The 21,354-nt window shown below is 60.1% G+C and overlaps 1 protein-coding gene across 1 annotated transcript in view; it reads right to left on the reverse strand.

The window, feature by feature from the left end:
* Positions 1-21,354, reverse strand: part of KNDC1 (kinase non-catalytic C-lobe domain containing 1) — a 56,366-nt gene that overhangs the window by 6,558 nt on the left and 28,454 nt on the right. Inside the window, exons 10-24 of the mRNA XM_007452011.1 lie at positions 17,187-17,345; positions 16,552-16,629; positions 15,878-15,971; positions 15,097-15,259; positions 14,578-15,027; positions 14,297-14,526; positions 13,910-14,054; positions 12,915-13,015; positions 11,804-12,150; positions 3,775-3,868; positions 3,609-3,706; positions 3,210-3,430; positions 1,481-1,594; positions 711-858; positions 458-637 (exon numbers count right to left, since the gene is read on the reverse strand). Of these exons, the coding sequence (XP_007452073.1) occupies positions 458-637; positions 711-858; positions 1,481-1,594; positions 3,210-3,430; positions 3,609-3,706; positions 3,775-3,868; positions 11,804-12,150; positions 12,915-13,015; positions 13,910-14,054; positions 14,297-14,526; positions 14,578-15,027; positions 15,097-15,259; positions 15,878-15,971; positions 16,552-16,629; positions 17,187-17,345 (2,622 nt within the window). The remainder of the gene's footprint in view (positions 1-457; positions 638-710; positions 859-1,480; positions 1,595-3,209; positions 3,431-3,608; positions 3,707-3,774; positions 3,869-11,803; positions 12,151-12,914; positions 13,016-13,909; positions 14,055-14,296; positions 14,527-14,577; positions 15,028-15,096; positions 15,260-15,877; positions 15,972-16,551; positions 16,630-17,186; positions 17,346-21,354) is intronic.

The raw sequence follows: 21,354 nt of genomic DNA on the forward strand, positions 1-21,354 counted from the left end.
CCAGGACCTCGCAGCCTGGCTCAGCTAGAGCCACGTGGCAAATCCCTCCCGCCCGCAGCCGTGCTGGGTCGAGGACGCCTGTCCTGGTCATTTCGTGGATGGGGCTGTCTGCACGTATCATGGTGAGGTCCCCTCAACCCTGCCCCCGTCCCAGGCCATTTCCCGGCCCCGCTTTGGCCCCAGAGTCAGTGAGGCGGGGTGCTCTGAGCCCCTGGCCGGCCCCCTGCTGTCCTTGCCCAGGGCCAGGGGGCAGGAAGTGCCAGGCCCCGAGGGCTGGTGCCCAGGACCGGCAACACGGGGGGCGCATGCATGTTTGTGCACGTGTGCCTGTCCGTGTGTGTGTGTGTGTGTGTGTGTGTGTGTGTACCAGGCCACGCGTGTGCGTGCACATGAGCACAAGAGTGTGCGTGCCTGCGTAGGCGGTGTCCCCACGCCAGCTCCCCGGGAAAGGCCGCACCTTCCGGGAGACGCCGTCCTCCGAGAGGCTCTTCCACAGGGCGCTGAGGGGCCTGGCGGCGTCCTCCGCTTCCTTGGGGTCCTGCAGGTCTGTGCTGCGTGGGGCGCCCTCAGCCCGCCGCTCGGTGCCCACCTCCAGGAGGGCCAACAGGGGCTCTGCGGAGCTGTCCAGGGGCAGGATCTGGGCAGAAGCACGCGGGGTCGCCCGCTGCTCCAGAGGGCCAGAGGCCCCGCTCCCCGAGCCGCGCCCTCACCTGGGAGGCAAGGTAGTCCTGGAGCCTCCCCAGGAGCCCGGCGTCCCTCCTGAAGTCCACGGCGTAGCAGTCCTCCAGCCAGGCCTGCAGGAGGCAGAAGCTGCGCCTGTAGATCTTGGAGGAGGTGGAGGTGGGATCCTGGTGGGCCCTGGGGACAGATGGAGGCCTGAGCCACGCAGGTCACCCCGCGCCCGCCTGGCGTCGCACCCAAGCCAGCGGGTGGGTGCATGGGGATCTGAGTGCTGGGGTCTGAGTGCGGCCCGCCCACCTGGTGCCTGTCCTGGAGCCCCTGCCACCCTCACAGCCGGCACCCGGGGGCTGGAAGGCGTCCTGAGAGGCAGGGCGGGAGCCCGGCTCTGCGTGTGGGGAAGCAGGGGGCTGGGGTCTCCCGTGAGTCCCTCCCCTCCCAGGGTTCCTGGCCTGGGCTTGTGCGGAGTCTGGGGGGCAAGGACAGGCCAGCTCAGAGGGCCAGAGCGCGTCCAGCACTGCCCACCGCCCCTTCCCTTGTTGACCCCACCTGCCGGCTGAGGCCCGCGGGACCCTCCCGGCCCCCCAGCTACCCTACCCCAGCCCACGGGCCTGGCGCTCACCGTCTTCCCACGTGTCCCAGCCCCCGCCCTCCGCCTCCCCGCTCCCCGGCCGCCGGCCCCTCCTGACACTCCTGCCCCTTTCCCGTGGCCTGTCTGCGGCCCGCTCCCCTTCCCTGCCCTCGCCGGGGCCTTCCCGGCGGCTCTGGCTCTGGCCTCGTCCTCGTCAGGGTCGGCGGGTACCTGGACAAGGTGCTGCTGATGCGGTCCAGCAGGAAGTGCAGGAAGTCGTGGGGGCTGCAGAAGTACCGGAAGGTGTACAGGAACTGCTGCACGTAGCCGTCCAGGAAGGCGTCGCTGCGGGGAGGGGGCGGTCAGCCGCCAGGACGCGGCCCGGCTTCCGCAGCCCCGCGGTCCCAGGGTGGGCGCAAATGGGCGCGTGTGCGCGTGAGCCCCTTGCCAGGAGGGAGGCTAGCGGGAGCGCCGCTCAGAAGTAAGTGGGGGGAGCACTGATCAGGTTAGAAATTCCTGGATGTTGCGAGTCTGAGGACTCTTGTAACATCCGTTTTTAAGGCCTTCACTGTGTCTTCTTTTAGAAACGATTCAGAAAGCTGAGCCAGAGCAGTGGCCCAGCCCCAGCCGGAAATCACTGGGTTAGGAAACAGGCAGCTGAGGGCGGGAGGGTCCTCGCCCCTTGGAGAGGGTCCCCCACCTCTGGGTGCCCCAGGGAGCCAGGAGAGCGAGAAAGAGGTGGGGGTCCAGGAACGAGGGAGCCTCTGCCTGGGACGTTGCGGCCTGGCTCAGGTCGGAGACTAGGCAGCCTGGGTTCAGCATCCCGCAGAGGGGACACCCGCGGGGTCTGCAGGGATGAGCCCACGCCCCCTCAGAGATGCTGTGCTCACACAGGACGTGCAGCACGCCCTGTGATACCAGTGCGCACACACGCGCGTGCTCTCATCTCCTGGAAAGCACAGTGCCTGTGGCGGCGTGTGATGTCGCATGTTGCAGAGGAGGCTGGAGTCTGAGGGGCAGCCTGGAGCCCCGCCAGCAGGAGCCCCAGTCAGCCCACCTCGGGGGAACGGGCCGGGGAGCGGGGAGAGTCAGCTGCCCCAGGAGGGTCCCCGCTCCCCACTGGCTGCCAAGAGCCAGCAGTCTGGGGTCACCACAGCCTCCAGCCCAAAGACCCCAGGGGCTCCGAAGTGGTGTCATGAGTCCCTAAAAGTCAACCCTGGGGTAAGGCCTCCGCCATCGTCTGGGAGGAGGTCTGTACCCAGCCCTGATGGGGCCCGGGAGGGGGCCGGGCCCTGGAGGAGGCTGCCCTGTGCCCGAGAACCAGGTGGAGCTGGCGGGGCGGACGGAGGGATGGCAGGGTTGGGTGTGGCCCGGGGGCCCCTGTGACCCTGGACGGAGGGGCCTGGCCCTTCCCGTGGTAGGTGAGTCCGCGCACCTGCATTATTAGGGGATCCCGCGAGCCTAAGCCCCGCTGATGCCCAGAAACGCTGCAGAGAGCTGGCTGGGGCCAACCTCACCACAGCCCCGGGGAGCCCAACGTTAACTATGGGGTGTCTGACTTAGGAAAGCGGATGGGGTCCAGGGGCCCCCAAGGCTCCCGGCTGCGTTCAGATTCAGAAGCCCACCGGGCTGGTAGTCACGGCGGCCGCATTCCTGGGCTCTCCTTCAAAGCGCCCCCTGCACACCTGACCCAGACCCCCAGGTCCACAGGTGCGGGCCCAGTAGGGCCCGTGGCTCTGAGGCCACTCAGCCAAGGACCTGGAGGCCAGCGGGAGCCAACACAAGGCAACTTAAAGGAAACTTTCTAGATAAAAAAGTGCAAAGCCGTCTCAGATGAGGGCAGGCGAGAGTTCTCACCTCTTTCACCCCCTGCCCCGCACCGCGGGGCCTATTTGTTTCCTCCCTGCTTTTGTCTCCGAAGGCTTGGGGGGCACAGAGACGCCCTCCCTCCCCGCTGCACCTGGAATAGAGGTAGGCCATGAGCCCCAGCGGCGTGCCAGCCTGCAGGATGCGGGCCTTCCTCTGCCGGCCGCCACGCGGGCGCTTGCTGGCGCTGTAGAAGGTGAGGGAGGAAGACTCGTCCAGGGGGCTGAAGTCCAGCGTGTCGCAGGGGGCGGCCGCGATGCTCACGATCACAGGCAGGGCGCAGGGATCCAGGCCCCACCGCTCCGCGTACATGACCTGGGGCGCGAGTCAGCGCTGTCGGGCTGACCTGCTGCCAGGTCACCCCACCCCTGACCCGGGTCGGGGGTGGCCTCTCAGGGGTGGGCATGTTTTCACAGGGACCGATTTCCAAGGTTGTAGCGGGAGGAGCCCTGCAAGCGCCAGGCCTCTGGAGGGAGGGGAGCGGGGGCCTTGCCTGTAGGTACTTCTTGACCAGCCCGAGGAGCTGCACCTTGGACCTCGTCTCTTCCAGCTGCCCTTTCAGTTTGGACAACATGGTCTTCACCTCGGAGCCTGAGGGCGGGCAGAGTCAGCCCAGAGCGGCCCCCAGCCCCAGCCCCGGCCACGTCCAGCGAGGCTACCTTTGTTCCGCTTCTCCTTCTGTAAGAGCTTCTGGTAGAACTTGAGGGTTTTCCGGAAGTTTCTCTTCTCTATCATGAGCTGCTGCTCCAGCTCCTGGAGAGGAAAGAGCCGTGAGCCCCAGGCGCCCGCCCCTCGGCAGTTCAGGGGAAGCAAGTTTGCACGCAGGACCCCGAGGCTGGCTGTTGGGCGAGAGAAGGGACGTCTGCATCTGGTCAATGGAACTGGACATCCAGACAGGTTAGCAAATGTCTCAGGAAACTAACTGGAAAGAACCAGATGTGATGGACTCCCTTAAAAAACGAGGCCAAATGTGTGAGGCAGCGGTGTCAGCCTCTCCTAACACCCCCAGGTGGCCTGCCCCCACCAGCCACCCAGGAGGAAAGGTGGGCAGAGTGGGGTGGGGCGCGTCCACTGCCGGTGGGTCCGGGCCACGGAGGGCCTGCCTTCCAGTGAGATATGCAGGCAGCACGCCCACTGTTGGGGGCCGGGGGGCCTGGTTTCACTCCTCCTGTGCTTTCTCTGGCCCTGGGGACTGGCCTCCGGTGGGGTCTTCAGGGCAGGTCCACACAGCAGGCGGTGGCTGTCCTCACAGGCACGAGTGGTCCTGAGGCCTCTGTGTGGCCCCAGGCACACCCCCTGAGGCCCCCACCCCACGCTTGGCCTCTGCCCCTCAGGACCCCCGTTGCGGTGCAGCCCGAGTCTACCCCTGTGGGCCAGGGTGCCTCACGAGTCCCCCGTGTGCTCGGCCACCCTGCTTTGAACATGAGGTTTGGACACACCCAGCGTCACAGACCCCACTTGACCCATCAAGACCGTCCCACCCCTGAGCCCACCGTGTAGGCCCCCTTGAGCCCCCGCTGCCCACTTGTTGCTTCCGTCCAGAAACGCAAAGACAGCGGCGGCTTCAGCCAGGCCCGGTCTCCACAAGGGAAGCGAGACCAAGACTCGCAGGCTGCAGGGGAGCCGAGGGCGCCCCACTTCTGCTTCGTGTGCCCAGCACGACGGGTCCCGGCCCCTTCCTGCAGGATCCGTATGTTCTCTCACACGGGGGGCAGGGAAGCCCTGGGGGCCGGACTCTGCCCCCTTGAGGGGCAGGAGAGGAGCCCATGATTCTGGGGCAGGAGTGGGCTTTGGGAAGCCTTGGGGGTCCCTGTGAGCTGGCCCCTGGGTTCTGGTGGGTCTTCCGCTGGGACCTTGAGGAGGACAGGCCACAGAGAGGGGCTGGGCTGGGGGCAGAGGCCAGGGGCCCGCTCAGACCCCTGGGGAAGCCACTTGCTGTTAATAAGAGGGTCAAGGTGACTCCCCAGGTCCTGAGTCGGCCATGCTCGGAGGAGCTCTACCCTGACAGCCGAGTATCTGAGCATTCATTCTGGGGAGTCTGATCACACGCAGTCCAGACAAGGTCCCCCATCCAATCGTCGTACAGCAATGGACTTAGCTTTGTCGAGAGCATCTATTTCTGAACAGTTCTGTGGAGTAAAAAGTGCAGGTGGCACTTTTATTTAAACACTCGAATCCCTTCTGTCTGGTGGTTTCACTGAAAACTGGTGGTTCACGTGGTTGTCCTTTTCCACGTGCTAGTGTTTTAACGACGGTCGTAGGCAGCCCCACGGTGCCGGGGTGGGGGGGGCGGACCTCCAGGCCAGGGCAGCTGGGGGGCAGGGCTGTGCCTGGAGCGGGGGAGGTGTTGCAGCCTGAGCACAAAACCTCGTCCCGTTGCGGAATCTCGGCTGTTGAACCTGGTCCCTCAAGACCTCTGGTTCCTCCTCCAGCTCAGCCGTGTGCAGCCTGTGGGGTGGCCCTGGGATGCCCTGCTGGAGGTCACCAGGAGCTGCCCCACAGCTGGCGAGATGTCACATTCCTGGACGTGCCTCGGAGGAGAGCTCGGGCTCATCACACAGCCTGGGTCCCATCCAGTCCCCATGTGACAGCTGGCCGGCCCCGGGCACGGTCGTGGGAGTGGGGGGGGGAAGATGGGGCAGGAGGGCATCACGACCCGCGTGCAGGACCTGCGCCCTCAGCACGGAGCCACAGGCCATACGCGGCCGCTCGAGGGTTAAATGAAAAGCGAATTCCTCAGCCACGTGGTCCACACCTCAAGTGCTCAGTGGCCACATGGGCCGGCGGCAGCCCCATGGACTGCGTGGTTCTGGAACGTCCCATCGCGGAGCACGTCCTGTCGCATGGTGCCGCTCGGGGCTCGGCAGTAGGCAAGGTGGCCCCGTGCCATCACCCTGTGCTGCCTGGCACTGTCTTGGTGAGGCCCAAGGGTCTGCACGGCACCCCCTCCCCCATGCCTGCTACGTGGTGGCCCTGGCTTCCCGAGGATGGTGGCGGGGACCCAGGCCTGCGTTCCAGGGCACAGCTCAGGTCCAGCCCTTCACCTCCGGGCCACTGCCCAGATGCTGACTTGAGAAAACTCCTCAGCAGGGGCTTGCGGGCATGGCGTGGGCCACCATCAGTGCCTCCATCACCTTGGCTTATAAAGCGTGAAGTCTGTCAGTGGCACTTCTCTCGTCACTGGACTGCAGACTGACTCTTAGAAAAGGACTGTTTTGACTGATTTTAAGTATAAATCTACACGAACCAAGATTCACAGGGCGGTTGGTGTGAGCTGGTGTCACCCCCATGGCCACAGCCCGGCAGGCGCACAGGCAGGCGTGGCCCCCAGGCCGAGGCAGACTGGTAGGTCTAAATGAAACACTCAGCATCAGTTGAGTTTAGGGATTTCCTCCCGGCCTAACCCGGCCAAGGGCTGTTCTCATAGAATTAAAGGAGCACCAGTTCACCGGACAAATGAGGATGATCTGAGGCACAGTTTGGGCCCAGCGGCTACTGGACTTAACGTGGCCCTGAGGCGGACAAATATGCAGAAGTAAACGAATAAAACAATAGAAAGAAGTCGGAAGAGACCAGACGTCAGAGACAGAGATGAACCGAAACCAGTGCCATCCCCCTAAATGCTGGGAGCAGAGCCTGTGCTGGCTACAAGGCGAGCCGGGTGCTCAGACTGGCTCCCTTGGCCTGGGGGTGCCCGCAGTGCTGGACACACAAAATCACGGCCAGGGCCATGGCTGCACCCACACGCACGGCAGTGCCGGGTGGACCGACGCTGCTGTGTGGTCAGCGATGGGAGGAGCCGCCCGCTTGCCCTCCAGCTGCCCTGCCCACCCCAGCGCCTGGCCTGTTGTACGCGCACTCTCTTTTTGGGCAGCAAATATGAAACATGTCCACTAGCTGTTTTATGCCTTTTGTGTCTTCCTGAGGCCCCTGTTTGAAAGAGACACAGCAGGTGCTCAGAGTGTGGAACTGTGGCCAGGGTCACCCAACCCACCCGCGAGGCAGGGGAGGGCACAGGGCACTCACCTGCATGCACTCAGGTTCCAGGAGACACGCCTTCCCAGGTGAGCAGGAGAAAGGGAGAAACATGGTCACTGGTCACCCTCCGGCGTTTCCCAGCCCACCTCACCCCCTCCGGATTGTCCCCCACGTGAGCCGCCCGCAGAGTGACGGTGGGACCCGGTGTGGGAGCCTCGTCCCAACCACGGGATCACAAGCAAATAAGAACAGATGCTGGCCCAGCAGATCTGGGACCTGAGCTGGTCCCAGCATCCACCTTCGAGGACGATCGACGTGCGATGCAGGGGGGGCACCCGGGGCTCACCTGTGGGCATGTCTCCCTCCAGGGAGCAGCCACCCCAGGATAGCATGGGATCGAGGACAGGCCCCTCGGCCCTAACCAGGCACCTGCACAGTGGACCCACTGGCACCACCCTCCACGGCCCTGAACACGACACAGGCTGACGATGGGGCTGCCTGTCCACAGGGGTCCACAAGGACGTGATGCTGCCAGCAAGCGTGACCTGTGACATCAGAGGTTGTGACCTGTAACTTTTGATGTCACAGGACATGACCCGTGCCTTCAGAGGACACACAGGGACCAGCCCCCCACCCTGCCCAGCACTGTCGAGAGGAGGCTGTGGGCAAGTACGCGTGGAGCTGCCTCTGAAGGGGCCCTGTCCTCCCTGGGGCTGGCGGCTGCTCCCGGGGGAATGTGGGCTCCCAGCCCTGCCACTCGCCAGCCCTGGTCTGCAGAGGTCCTATCTCGTGGTCCAGCTGAGGTCAGGGTGACACCACAGTGCTTCTGGTGGGACGCTGTGGACACCTGGGCTCGGAGTTGAGGGGGGGCACAGGAAGCCCACCAGGGATCGGGGACCCCCCGAGTCCCTCCTCTATTTAGATTCAGCTCCAGTGACGTCTGCAAGTTCGTTTCACCCTCAAGTCCCCAGTGCTCACCCCTCCATACTTTTTTTGTTCCCGACTCTTTAAAAATTTTTTTATTTTGAAATTTCTTAATCGTGACAAGATATACATAACATAAAATTTACCATTTTAACCATTTCTCATTGTGCAGCTCAGTGGCGTCAGGTACATTCATTCACACCATTGTGCAGCCATCACCACCACCATCTCCGGATGTTTTTCATCTTCCCAAACTGAAACTCTGTCCCCATTAAGCACCAGCTCCCCAGCCCCTGGCTGACTGACTATTCCAGGGACCTCCTGTAAGTGGAATCATATAGTATTTGTCTTTTTGAACTGGCTTATTTCCCTTAGAATAATGTCCTTAAGGTTTGTTGATGTTGCAGCAAGTGCCAGAATCCCCTGCTTTAAGGCTGAATAACATTCCTTTGTGTGGATGGACCGCATGTTGCTAAATCCATTCTTCCATTCATGCACACTTGGGGTGTTTCCACCTTTTGGCTGTTGTGAATAACGCTGCTATGAACACAGGTGCACAAATATCTATGAGTCCCTGCTTTCAATTCTTTTGGGTGTATATTCAGACGCTGAACTGCTGGCTTACGTGGGAATTCTATGTTTAAATTTTTTGAGGCATTGCCATACTGTTTCCCACAGTGGCTGCACTACTGTACATTCCCACCAACGTGCACAAAGATTCTGATTTCTCCAAATCCTCACCGATGGCTGTTTTCTGCTTTTTTTTTTTTTTTTTTTTTTTTTTTTTAGTTGCGGCCTCTCCCGTTGCGGAGCACAGGCTCCGAACGCGCAGGCTCAGTGGCCATGGCTCACGGCCCCAGCCGCTCCGTGGCATGTGGGATCTTCCAGGACCGGGGCACGAACCCACGTCCCCTGCATCGGCAGGCGGACCCTCAACCACTGCGCCACCAGGGAAGCCCAATAGCCATCCTAAGGGGTGTAAAGTGGTTGCTCATTGCGGTTCTGATTTGCTTTTCCCTGAGGACCAATGGCGTTGAGCTTCTTTTCATGTGCTTTTTGGTCATTTGTATATTTTCTTTATACAAATCTATTCAAGTCCTTCACTTGTGTTTTAATCAAGTTGTTTGTTTTGTTATTGTTGAGTTCATCGGTTCTTCAAATATTCTTGATATTAACCTCTTATCAGATAGATAGTTTACAAATACTTTCTTCCATTCCATAGGTTGCCTTTTCACTCTGTTGATGGAGTCCTTTGATGCACAGGTTTTAACTTTGAAGGCCAATTTGTTTTTTACTTTTGTCGCCTGTGCTTTTGGCATCATATCCGAGAAAGCATTGCTAAATCCAACGTCCTGAAGCTTTCCCTTATGTTTTCTTCTAAGAGTATTATAATTTTAGCTCTGTTTGGGTCTTTGGGTTTTTAGTTACTTTTTGTATATGGTGTAAGGTGCAGGTCTTGGTTCGGTTTTATGCGTGGGTTATCCGGCTTTCCCAACATCATTTATTGAAAAGACTGTCCTTCCTTGTTGAATGGTCACGGCACCCTTATGTGTGTGATAGTTTATTCCTGGGCTCTCTGTTCTATTCCACTGGTCTACACGTCTGTCTCTGTGCCTGTCCCACACTGCTTTGGTTACAGTAGCTTTGCAATGTTTTGAAATCAGAAGTGTGACTCCTCCAGCTTCGTTCCTTTTCACGATTATTTTGGCTGTTGGGGTCCACTTGGGATCCCGTATGAATTTTTAGGTGGGATTTCCTCTCTGTAAACAGGGCTGTCTCTCCCTCTTTCATTCGGCCGTCTGTGTCGGCGTGGACGCGTGGACGCACGCACACACGGACGTCCCACGCTGTGAGCCAGAGTCCAGCACTGGGTTCTTGCTTTTACAGCTCCCGCCGCTCCAGCTGTGGCCCCTGTGACCGCTGACACACCCTCTTCATTGTCTTGATCATTTCCTTACTTTCTGGCACCAGAGATGCTCCTGGCTCCTATTTTTTTTTTTTTTTTTTGTCCCAGTCCCAAGATCAGCCACTTCTCCAAGGAGCCCTGGTTCCTTTGATTGAGAACAGTATTAGAAACCAAGAACCGGGCACTAGGTGTACTCACTGCTGCTGGGGTGTCACTGCTTCCAGGCTCTCTTGGCTGACAGAACTAGGAGCTCTGTGGGGGCACATTAGGCTCTCCCCCACCTCTTGTAACCACCTCACAGCAAACGCTGTGCCCATGGACCCCTTCATGCCAGCCAAGACCCCAGGCTCCTCATGAGCCTTCAGTGTCAGAGTGGCTCCATTTTGGGAGGACCTGCTCCATACTCGGTTACGAGGCCTGCGCTGGTTTCAGGGTTGTCGTGAATGCTACCCCGTCGCTGATGCTGCACTCTGGCCTCTCATCAGCCTTGCGAGTCCCTCAACTGCCCCCTCCCGACCCCCGCCTCCCCTGCCTCCACTTCTGTGACGGCAGGCAGAGCAGTGGCATCCTGCCGCACTGGCACTGTCTGCGGAAGGCCGCTGGGGACGGGGACCACGACGCTTAGTAACTCCGAGTGAGCTGCACTGTGCACAAATGCACAGCAAAGGGCACTGAAGTGGGAGGAAGGAGACCAGGGCTCACGGGTTGGTAAGGGGGCCGGGGGCCACCCTCTCCTGTCAGAGCTCTGGACTCCGACACAGAGGCATCGGGCTTCCCCAACCTGGATGCCGCATGGGTGGGCCAGGGTGTCTGGTGGACATCTGCCGTGCCAGCTGCCCTCACCAGTCCCCATGGGAGGCCTGAGTCCTTGCAGCCCCCCACTCCCCCAGTCCACGACGCCAAGCACATTCGGGGCCCAGCTTTAAGGAAACCCGGAGTGGGCAGCACGATTCCCAAGCACACAGGCCCGTGCCCCGTGCTCCAGGCCCGAGGCATGTGGTTCTCTTTCTAGCTTGGGACTGAGTAACCAAGCGAGAAGGTTCGGAAGGTGCTGAAATGAGTGGAGATGCAGCTCCTGGGGCTCAAGGCTCGGAGGCTGCAGATGGTGAGGGTGGGGGTAGGAGTGGGACGTCAGGCCGCTGACAGCTCCCTCCTGTCTGCTACCCTGGGTCCCGGGCCCCGTGTGGCTGTGGCCCAAGTGGGAGCCCCTGGTCACGGGGGGAAGGATGCAGCCCAGGTCAGGCCTGAGTTCTTGGCCACGCAGGAGTGGGGCTGCAGTCCTGGTCAGGGCTCCTGGTCACTGGGGGGCAGATCCGCAATGGCACGGGCAGCAACCTTGGGGCGGGCCAGGCCCGGACACTCTCCAGCCTAGGGCATCCCCTCACCCTGCTGACCCGGGAGGAGCCCAGGCTGCCCCTGAGCTGGGGCGGCACGCAGAGTGCGCTGCCCACCAGAGATGCCCCCTGGGGCCTGGCCTGAGTTGACCGCCACGGGCCAGGTGCTTCTGTGCTGCTTTTCATCTTGTGGTGCTGCCTGAGGGCTAACCTTGATGCCCAGACCCAACTGTGGTCACCAGCGTGAGGTAACCTCCTGCCACATGTCCCCTGGTGGCCAAGGAGCCGAAAGAGAGAAAAGCCGTTTCCTTTCCCGGACGTGGGGGACGCGTGCAGATGAGCACAACCCCCGGGAGGACACGCAGGGAGGGGCCCAGACCAGCGTGGTGGCTGCTGGTGACCGACGGGCACCAGGGGTGGGAGACACGGGGGCCCTTCTGCCACCCGAGGTACCGGGAGCTCCAGCGTGAACCCGTCCTCATGCCCCACGGCGCCCTGGGGCCGAGCATCCTCCCTTCCAGCGGTGGACAGGAGCCCGGGACTCACCGGGCTCTGGGCATCGGCGGCGGGGCACCCGGCGGCCTTCTGCCTCGCCAGCTCCTTCACATAGCAGTGCACGTCGGCGCTGAAGCAGTCGGCCTCGTAGAAGGCGCTGCACCAGCCGGGGCTGCAGCTCTGCAAGCCGCCTGGGCCTGGGCTCACGGACGGGCCGCCCTCCGGGGGCCGGGCTAGCCGCACCGCTGCCTCAGAGCCCCCAGCCAGGCCCCCGCCCTGCTGCCGGGCCTCTCCTGCCTGGGGCTGCTCCCTCCCAGCTGCTACCGACTTCTGAGGCCGAAACCCCACCTCAAAGTTGCTCCGCGAGAGCTCGTCTGAGTCCACGCTCTGCTTCTTCCCTGGACAGAGAAAGTGGGGGCGGGTCACACGCGGCAACGTGGGGTCCCGGGGGAGAATCCGCCCCTGATTGCAGAGAGGCGACAGGTCCCTAGCAGGGGGCAGGAGCCCCTTCGGGATGGCCAGGTGGCCCCACCTCCGCTCCAGAGGAGCCGCAAAGGGTCCTCAGGGTCGGGGTCCCTCGGTCCCCTCCCAAATGGGCTGCCATGCAGGGCAGAGTTGGGGCAGAGACCCGAGGGAACTTTGAATTGTCCGTAAACAGACAAAGCAGAGAGTCCCCCAGGAACCAAGGGTCCCAGCTGGTCATGAGCTATTCTCTGGGCATCTCCATTTTACTTTCCAGTTTCCCAAGCGTGCACACGGTATGGGGGGCTCTCACTGACATCCTGCGTGTGACTGTAGTCACACAACCTAAAGGACATGGTCCCCAAAGCCAAGTCCCACTCAGACCGGATTTGGAGAAATTACAAAGATTTCAGTTATCAGGGAGTCCTGGCTATGGATCTAGGAAGATACGCCTCAGGGTCTTTAAATGGCACGTTTCCAAGAAAGAATGCAGAGCCCCCCCATCACCAAGCTGCTGGCCCCAGCCCTTGCCCTTGCTGCCCACCTGGTGGCCTGGGGGGAATGCCCCCCTTCGCAGTACAGACCCCCCAGAGGAGGACGGGCCCTGCCCTTGGGACCTGGAGAAACACAGGGTAACCTGGCCCCAGGGGTGGAGGAGGCCCAGCTGGGGAGGCTCTCAACCCACAGCCCTCGGTCTCACCCGCTCCGAGATGTGAAGGCCTTTTGCTGGACAGTGAGCGCGTGCTCGGAGCGCTGGTCCCACCGCTGCCCTCGGGCTGTGGCCCAGCCTCCTCGGAAGTGCTGCCATCAGAACGGAGGACACTGCAGGCACCCCCCGGGACCCTCCCGCAGGCTTACTAGAGGCTTCCCCTGGGAGCGAAGCGGGGGTGTCGGTGACCGAGGCCCCCCCCAGACCTCCAGGACGGCCTGGCCACAGGCCACAGACGTCACAGACACGGGCCCTTTAGCAGAGGACTTTCTGGGCGTCCGCCTCTTGGGGTCCTTCGACGGCTCCCCCAGTGATGTGAAAATGCGGGGCTTGCCTGGGGTGGAGAGCAGGGTGTGCGCCGCCTCTGGGTGGGGTTCTGGGGGCCAGGAGGGGGCGGGGACGGGGCTGCCGTGAGCTCGGGCGTCAGGGCGTCAGGGCGTCAGGGCGCTGGACCACTCCAGGCACAGGTCCCGCCCACCCTGCAACATGGCCCTCTGCAGCCCTCGGGAGGGGCTGGGCCAGGCCTGGCACTGAGGTGCCCGGGGCATGTCCTGTGAAGGGTGGGGCCCAAGAGGGCTGGGGGAGGGGGCAGGAGAGGGAAGGTGCCCGCCCCCCTCCCTCCTGAGCTGTCACCTCATCTACCGCCAGGAGGGGAGCTGGACGGGAGGGGGGCGGCATACGCTGGTCCCTGCAGGGGCCTCCCCGCAACCAAACCCGGCCTCCGGGCTCCGTTGCTCTGCCTCCTGAGCTGGTCCCAGGGAAGTGGATGTGCCTTCCGCGCCCTGTGACCCTACAAGCCCGCCCCCCTCCTGCCAAGAGGAGCGCTTGCCTGAAGGGAGACCTTTGGAAGCAGAGTGGGCCTCGGGCCAGGAAAGAGGGGCCCAGCAGGCGGTCGCTCTGGGGAGGGCGATGAGGGGGACGCGGGGCAGGAGGACGGCCCTCGGGGGCACAGCGGGGGTGGGGAGGCCGCGAGGAGGGGCTCTTACTTCTCGGAGGGCGACGTCCTCCCGTTCACCACTCTGAAAAGACTCTGCAGCAATCTCTCCCCCCAGTAGAGGTCACAGAACTTCTCGGATATGGCCCCACAGAAAGTGGCATAGGTGAGGCCTTTCAAGGCGTAAATATACTCTCCTGAGTTCGCAAAAAAACCACGGGGATGAGTTAAAATGTTTGAGTGCTCTTCTGGGTTCCCCTGGTCTCGGGAGCTGGTGGGGGGCGGGGTGCAGCTGGCTTGTTCTGCCGGCCAGCCCCTGGGGGCTCTGCCCTTTGTGCAGAGACGGGAGGGTGGGGGCCCCTCCTGTGGTGACCTCCCCCAGCGCATGGCTCCCCACACGCCTGTCCCTGGTCCTTGGGCCCCCGTGGCCCCGTGGTACCCATGATCAGAGCCTCCAGCCCGTGGTCCAGGTAGCCGTCAAAGGCAAACTCTTCCTGGATGAGGCGTGTGGTCTCCTGCAGCGATGGGCAGGCTGTCCCCTGTGAGAGCGGCGAGGCATCCACGCTGGATGGACAGAGCTTGTGGTCTGCTGGGCAGGGCCACTCCGGGTGACCTTCTGGGGCCCGGTCATCCCACTCCCTGACGGGGGCTTCCCCGGGGCCGTCGGGACTCCCTGTGGCCGGTGAGGGGCTCCGCAGGGCTGACGGGGACCCCTTGGGCTCCTGGCCTGGGACCTGGGTGGCCCTGCCCCTGGGCGGCTTGGCTGGGTGGCAAGGACTGTGGGGGGCTGCGGTGGGCCCGGGGAGGCGGGGCTCGAGGTCTCCACAAGCAGCTGCAGTTGGGATGGGTTCCTTCGGCCCTCGCTCCGGGGGTGGCATCTGTATTGTCACGGGCGGTGTCGGGGCCAGAGATTTGGGCATCACCAGTGAAGCCCCTTCCAGCGGGCTGGCTGGGGCAGGGGCTGGGGGGCTGGGGCAGCCCTGGGTTGAGTCTCTTGGCGCTGACTCTCTGAGGGGCTCTGGGGAACCGGGTGCTGGCTGGTCAGGCGTCTTCAGGCCGGTGGCCGCTCCATGGGCCTCAGGAGCCTGCTTCCCATCACCCTCCCCGTCCAGCCGGCCTCTCCTCTCCTCAGGCCTCTCAGCCGGCCCCAAGGTCAGGGCGAGCGTGTCCCTGCGAGCAGAGGGGAGAGAGTGTTCAGGGGGCCCGGCAGCCCGCCAGCCCCTGGGTGGGGACACTCACCTGGCGACACCAGCATTGGCAGCGAGGACGATGGGCCTGAAGTGAGTGGCCGGGGAGGTGAACGCCTCTGGCAGCAACGTGGCCCCTTGGAGGCAGGAGGGTTGACCGGGCACCGGCCTCGGCACGGCCACCAGCCTGCTGTCACTGCTGATCTGCATGAAGCCTGGAGACAAACATAGGGTGAGCAGGGTGGGTGCCGGCCTTAGTGGGTGCTGGTCTTAGTGGGGTGCTGACTTGAAGGGCCCAGGAAGCCTCAGGGGCACTGGGAGGAAGGGAGACTCCAGGGAGAGGCCTGAGGGAGGGGCCTGGAGTCCAGGGCTGCCCCGAGCAGGCAGGGAGGGGGTGCGGTGCTCGGTGGGGGGCTGAAGTGATGGAAAAGGCCAGAAGACCCAGCCACAGACTGGAGGCTTGGACGGGCCCATGGGGAAGGGTCTTCGTAGGTGCCACCGAGGCGCAGGCAGGGCAAGACAAGAGCTGGGTCATCGGTGCGGGGTGTGGGGGTGGAGGCAAGTCGCCTGCTCTGGCTGCCGGTGAGATGGGAGGGCTGACCCGAGCGAGGCCTGAGAGGCCGGGGCCAGAGGGGCCGGCGGGAGCCCAGAGCAGGGCAGCGGGGGGCCAGCTGTGGGCATGCTGCCTGAGGTCCCGGCCACGTCTGGAGGTGGCGTCCACTTGGGGCTGGATTCCCGGAGGAAGCCTCTGGGGGGACGGCAGCGGGGGCGCAGTGCGGGGCGAGGGGCCTGCAGGGCAGGGGCGGTGGGGACGGGCCGGTCCCGGGGCCCACCTGAGCCGGGCCTGGGCGCAGCTGCTGTGCTGGGGCTCAGTTCAGCCACCGAGAAGGGGTTTTGCAGACCGATGGTCTCTTCCTCCTGGCAAGCCTGGGGCAGAAGGACACGGACAGCTCCCGGTCGAGACGGGCAAGGCCCCGGGGTGCAGAGAAGACCCCCGCGGCGCGAGCCCCCCACCCATGCTGACTCGCAGGCTTGTTTCTCTGGAGCGGGAGCCCCTGGGGCACGGGGCTGCCCAGTGCAGCAGGGTTCCGGTGGGTTTCTGGGGCGTGGGAAGACCGCCAGAACCCACACTCCCCAAAGTTGCTGTGTGCTCCTGTCTGCATCCGAGGGACCCTGTCACTGCCCGATGGGGCCCCGGCCGGTCAGCATGGCAGGATGCCGACCGGCACTGAGTGTCCCTCGGCGGGACCCCCAGGGTGCGCCCCCGCCCGCATGTGCCAGGGGTCAACAGAGACCAGGGTGTGGGCCTGCGGGAGGGGCTGCTCTGTGGGCTCGTTCGCGGTGAAGGAGCCAAGGAAAGTCACGTCGGGAGGATGAAGGGTGACCTGCCTTCCGCCCTAGAGTCTCCACGCATCTATTCAGTAAACGCGGAAGAGCAAGGAGCCTCACCTCTGCGGCCCCAGGGTAGGATAAAGGGCCTGCGGGGTCTCCGCGGTGCCCAGCTTACCATGCAGGTCAATGCCCTCAGGTGGGCTAGGATCTTTCTGCTGTCCATGCCTCTGTGCAGGAGGTAACCGCTGCAGGTCTGAAAGCAAGCACAGGCCAGCGTCCAGCACACCTGGGGCACCGGCCCGCTTCACTCCCTCAGTGGAGCCCGTTGGAGTGTGCAGTGGCAGCCAGGCGGCCCAGGGGCTTCTCTCCAGGAGGACCCCGTGGCACCCCTTCTTAGGCAGAGCCATGTGCACCCCAGCCTCAGGGGCCTGGGATGAAATTCAGAGTCTCTAGCTGTCCTTCCTGGCTGTCCTGAGCTGGGAAGCCACGGAACGACGGGGCTCCCCCTGACCCAGACTGGAGGACCCTCGGAGGAGTGCGGGCAAGTCGGGCACGTGGGGGATGCGCTGCAGGGGATCAGGGGTCAGCGCTCGGGTCCAGGACATTCCCAACCACTCTCCGGCCAGTGGATGCACTGGAGACACAGGACCATCTTGGGGGAAGGCCGGCGTTGAGCAGCAGAGACCCCTTGCCTCCCGTGCACAAATGAAGCCATGTCCTTCCCTGTCCAACAGCACTGACCTGCCCCAGAAACAAGAACCCGTGTCCCGGGCCCTGGCCCTTGAGTTGGGCCCCCCGTGGCACAGTTACCTCTATGGCCTCGGCTGCGGATGGCCGCTCCTGGGCGCTGCGTCTGGCCATGTGCAGGAGGAGGGTCTTGAGCCTGCGTGGCAGGGCCAGCTTGTGGTCTCGGGGGATGCTGAACTTGGCTGCTGTCCACAGGATCGCAGCCACGCAGTACACAGACGCCTGGGTGGAGGAGGGGAGACAGCCGGCTGGCTCAGCAGACCTGACCCCGCTCGGGCCCCGCCAAGGGCGCACCCAGGCACCGTCCCCCAGGGCTGGGAGCTTCCGCAGACCCTGGAGGCCCCACCTCAGACCCTGAGCCAGAACCCGGGGGCCTGGCCTGGGAATCTGCATGGTTAACAAGTACCCACAGGCCTTTAAGTCTCAGTGTGACCAGGACGACCTGGGGCCCCAGCTGGACGCTCCCAGCTCTCTCTCCACGAGGGCAAAGGTGGCACCTCAGGGAGCCCGAGGCCAGGAGTCCCCCAGAAACCGTGCTGTGCTGCTAAATGGCTAAGGACAGGCTCTCTGAACAAAACCCCAGGCCTCTTGGTATACAAAGAGGTTTATTCTAAAATTTGCTGATAAAAAGGATGTGTCGCATGCACTTGAAAATAATAATGAAAAGGGCGATGCTCTTCTCTGTGATTCCATAGAGTCAATTGCTTCTCCCCGAATGCTCTCCCCGATTTTTACCCCCTACTCTTGTATCTGCAGCCGACCTGTGACCAACACGTGGTTCCGGCGTACACATGGCTGATACCTTTGTTTCTCTCGAAAAGTAAGAGAAAGTGAAACCAGAGACACAGCTGACATCTGTGCTGAGTCAGGTAACAGTGGCTGAATCCGCAAAGGAGTATTTCCCAGAGCTTTTGTACAGACCTGACACACTTTTCAGTTTAATTGTGTCATTTGTGTTTCCTCCATTACGTCGTCAAGTCTAGTCAATTGACAAAACAGCGAATCAAGCCCTGAGTTCAGCATTTGCTGATTTCCACGGTGTGAAGACTCCCGCATGGCCAGCTCCAAGCTGCCAAGGTGGTGCCAGTGAGCCGGGCAGGGGGAGAGATGAGGGGGGCCCTTCCTATAGGGCTCCTGCCCAAGAGGAGCCCTCCACCGCATATGGGATCTTCCCGGACCAGGGCTCGAACCCATATCCCCTGCATTGGCAGGCGGATTCTCAACCACTGCGCCACCAGGGAAGCCCTGGTATTGTATTTTTAATTTCAAATTCCAATTGTTCATTGCTGGTAAACAGGAAAGCAACTGACATTTGTATTTTAATCTTCTATCTGCAATCTTGCTACAACTGCTTATTAGTTCCAGGAGATTTCTGTTGATTCTTTAGGATTTCCTACTTAGGCAATCATGTCACCTGTAAACAAAGACAGTCTTATTTCTTCCTTCTCAATCTACATCCATTTTCTTTTCTTTTCTTGACTTATTGCATTAGCTAGGACTTCCAGTACGATGTTGAATAGGAGTGATGAGAGGAGACATTCTTGCCTTTTTCCCAATCTTAAGGGGAAAGCATCTAGTTTCTCACCATTACTTATGCTACCTGTTGGCTTTTTTGTAGATATTCTTTATCAAGTTGAGGAAACCTCCCACTATTCCTAGTTTGCTGAGAGTTTTTATTATGAATGGGTGCTAAATTTTGTCAAAAGCTTAGCATCTATTGTTATGATTTTTCTTCTTTAGTCCATGTGATGTATTATATTGACGCTCAGTTGTTGAGTCAGCCACATCCATACATGGAATAAATGCCACTTGGCCAGTTTTAAATTTTGATGAAGTTCAATTTATCCACTTTTCCTTTTGTGGAAAACTTTATGGAAAGTGCTTTTGGTGTCAAGTCTAAAAGCTCTTTGCCTAGCCCTCCATTCCAAAGATTTTCTTTGATATATTTTTTTCAGCAGCCTTTTGTAGTCTTTAGCATATAAATTCTGTACGTGCTTTGTTAGATTCACATCTAAGTATTTCATTTTGGGGGGAGTGATTGTAAATGTACTGTGTTTTTAATTTTGGTGTCCACATGTTCATTTCTACTATATAGAAATACAATTGATTTTTGAATGTTTATCTTATATCCTGTGACCTTTCAAAACTAAATTCTAAGTTCTGGGAGGCTTTTTTTTTGTAGATTCTTTGGAATTCCTTGGAATTTTCTATGTCGTCAGTTATGTCGTCTGCAAACAGTATTATTTCTTCCCTCCTGGCCTTTATGCTTTTTACCTGCTTTTCTTGCCTTACTGTAGTGGCTAGAACTTCCAGTACAATGTTGAATAGGGTGGTGAGAGTGGGCATCCTTGCTTTGTTCTTGATCTTAGGGGGAAAGCATTTAGTCTTTCCACTAAGTATGAGGTTAACTGTACAGTATTTTTGGTAGATGATCTTTATTAAGTTCAGGAAGTTTCTTCTATTTTTATTTTTCTGAGTTTTTTTTTTTTTTTAGTAGATGGGTGTTCAATTTTGTCAAATGCTTTTTCTGCATCAGTTAATGTGATCATGGGATTTTTCTTCTTTAGCTGGTTAATATGTTGGACTACACTGATTGCTTTTCAAATACTGAGCCAGCCTTATGTCCCTGGAATAACCCCCACTTGTTTATGGTGTATAATTGTTTTTATATCTTAGTGAATTCTATTTGCATATATTTTGTTAAGGATTTTTGCCTTTATATTCAGGAGGGATATTGACCTATATACATATTTTTTGTCCTATCTTTGTCTGGTTTTGGTATCAGGGTAACATTAGGCTTCGTCGCATGGGTTGGGAGTGTTCACTTCTGTTTTCTGGAAAAGACTGTGTGGAATTGGTGTTAACCCTTCTTCAGACACCTGGTTTTTACCACCCGAGTGAAAACATCTCGGCCTAGAGATTTATTTTTGGGAGTTTAAAAATTACAAATTCAGGGCTTCCCTGGTGGCGCAGTGGTTGGGGGTCCGCCTGCCGATGCAGGGGACGCGGGTTCGCGCCCCGGTCCGGGAGGATCCCACATGCCGCGGAGCGGCTGGGCCCGTGAGCCGTGGCCGCGGGGCCTGCGCGTCCGGAGCCTGGGCTCCGCCACGGGAGAGGCCACAGCGGTGAGAGGCCCGCGTACCGCAAAAACAAAAATTACGCCCCGGTCCGGGAGGATCCCACATGCCGCGGAGCGGCTGGGCCCGTGAGCCGTGGCCGCGGGGCCTGCGCGTCCGGAGCCTGGGCTCCGCCACGGGAGAGGCCACAGCGGTGAGAGGCCCGCGTACCGCAAAAACAAAAATTACAAATTCAATCTCAACAGTTATGGAGCTATTCAAAGGTCTGTCTCATCTTGGGTGAGCTGTAGTTTATATTTTTTTAAGATTTGGTCCATTTCATCTAAGTCATTGAATTTTATGTGTGGGGAGTTGTTTGTGGTATTCCATTATCCTTTTGATGTCTGCAGGGTCTGCAGGGATGTCCCCTGAGTCATTCCTGACACTGGTAATTTGTGTCTCCCTTCTCTTTTTGCTTTGTCAGTTTTGCTAGAAGTTTGTTAATATTATTGGTCTCTTCCAAGAGCCAGCCCTTCATTTCATTGGTTTTCTCTACTGTTTCTCTGTTTTCATTTCATTGAGTCCTGCTCTCAGCTTCACTGTTTCCTTCTTTCTGCTTTGGGTCTATTTCACTCTTCTTTTGAGGTGGGTGCTTAGATTACTGAGTTGAGACTTTACCTCTTTTTTAGTTTTCAGCATATGAGTCCTGTACATGCTTTGTTAGACTTACATCTAAGTATTTCATTTTTAGTGATTGTTTTTTTTTTGAGGGGAGGTTGACTCGTTACCACTGGGTGATGCTGAAAGTCCCAACTCTTCCTGAGGCCTCCTCTGACTTACACTCCCACCCCGGGAAGGGCACGTCTCACTGATGGGCAGGGGTCCTCGTCACAGGCTGGATGCTCAGCCTTTTCCGACAGCACCTGGCCTGGGCGGGCCGCCCTCCCTTTGTCCTGCTGCTCCAGCTCCAGCATGCGGGCTTCCACTGGGCTTCTGCTGTGTCCGCTGGTGTTTCTCAGATATGCTTCCTCATCCTCCACGTGTGAGGTAGGAAGGACACCCGGGACTCTTAGGACCGTCGCTCCCCGGGCCCAGGGCCCTGGCCTTTCTGTCCTCACACGCCAGCTTTCAGAACGGCGTGCTTTGTTTGGGGGCAGGGAACTTACATCCCCCCA

The sequence above is a fragment of the Lipotes vexillifer genome, unplaced genomic scaffold, assembly GCF_000442215.2.
Source record: "Lipotes vexillifer unplaced genomic scaffold, Lipotes_vexillifer_v1.1 scaffold1117, whole genome shotgun sequence".
NCBI classification, from domain to species: Eukaryota; Metazoa; Chordata; class Mammalia; order Artiodactyla; family Lipotidae; genus Lipotes; species Lipotes vexillifer.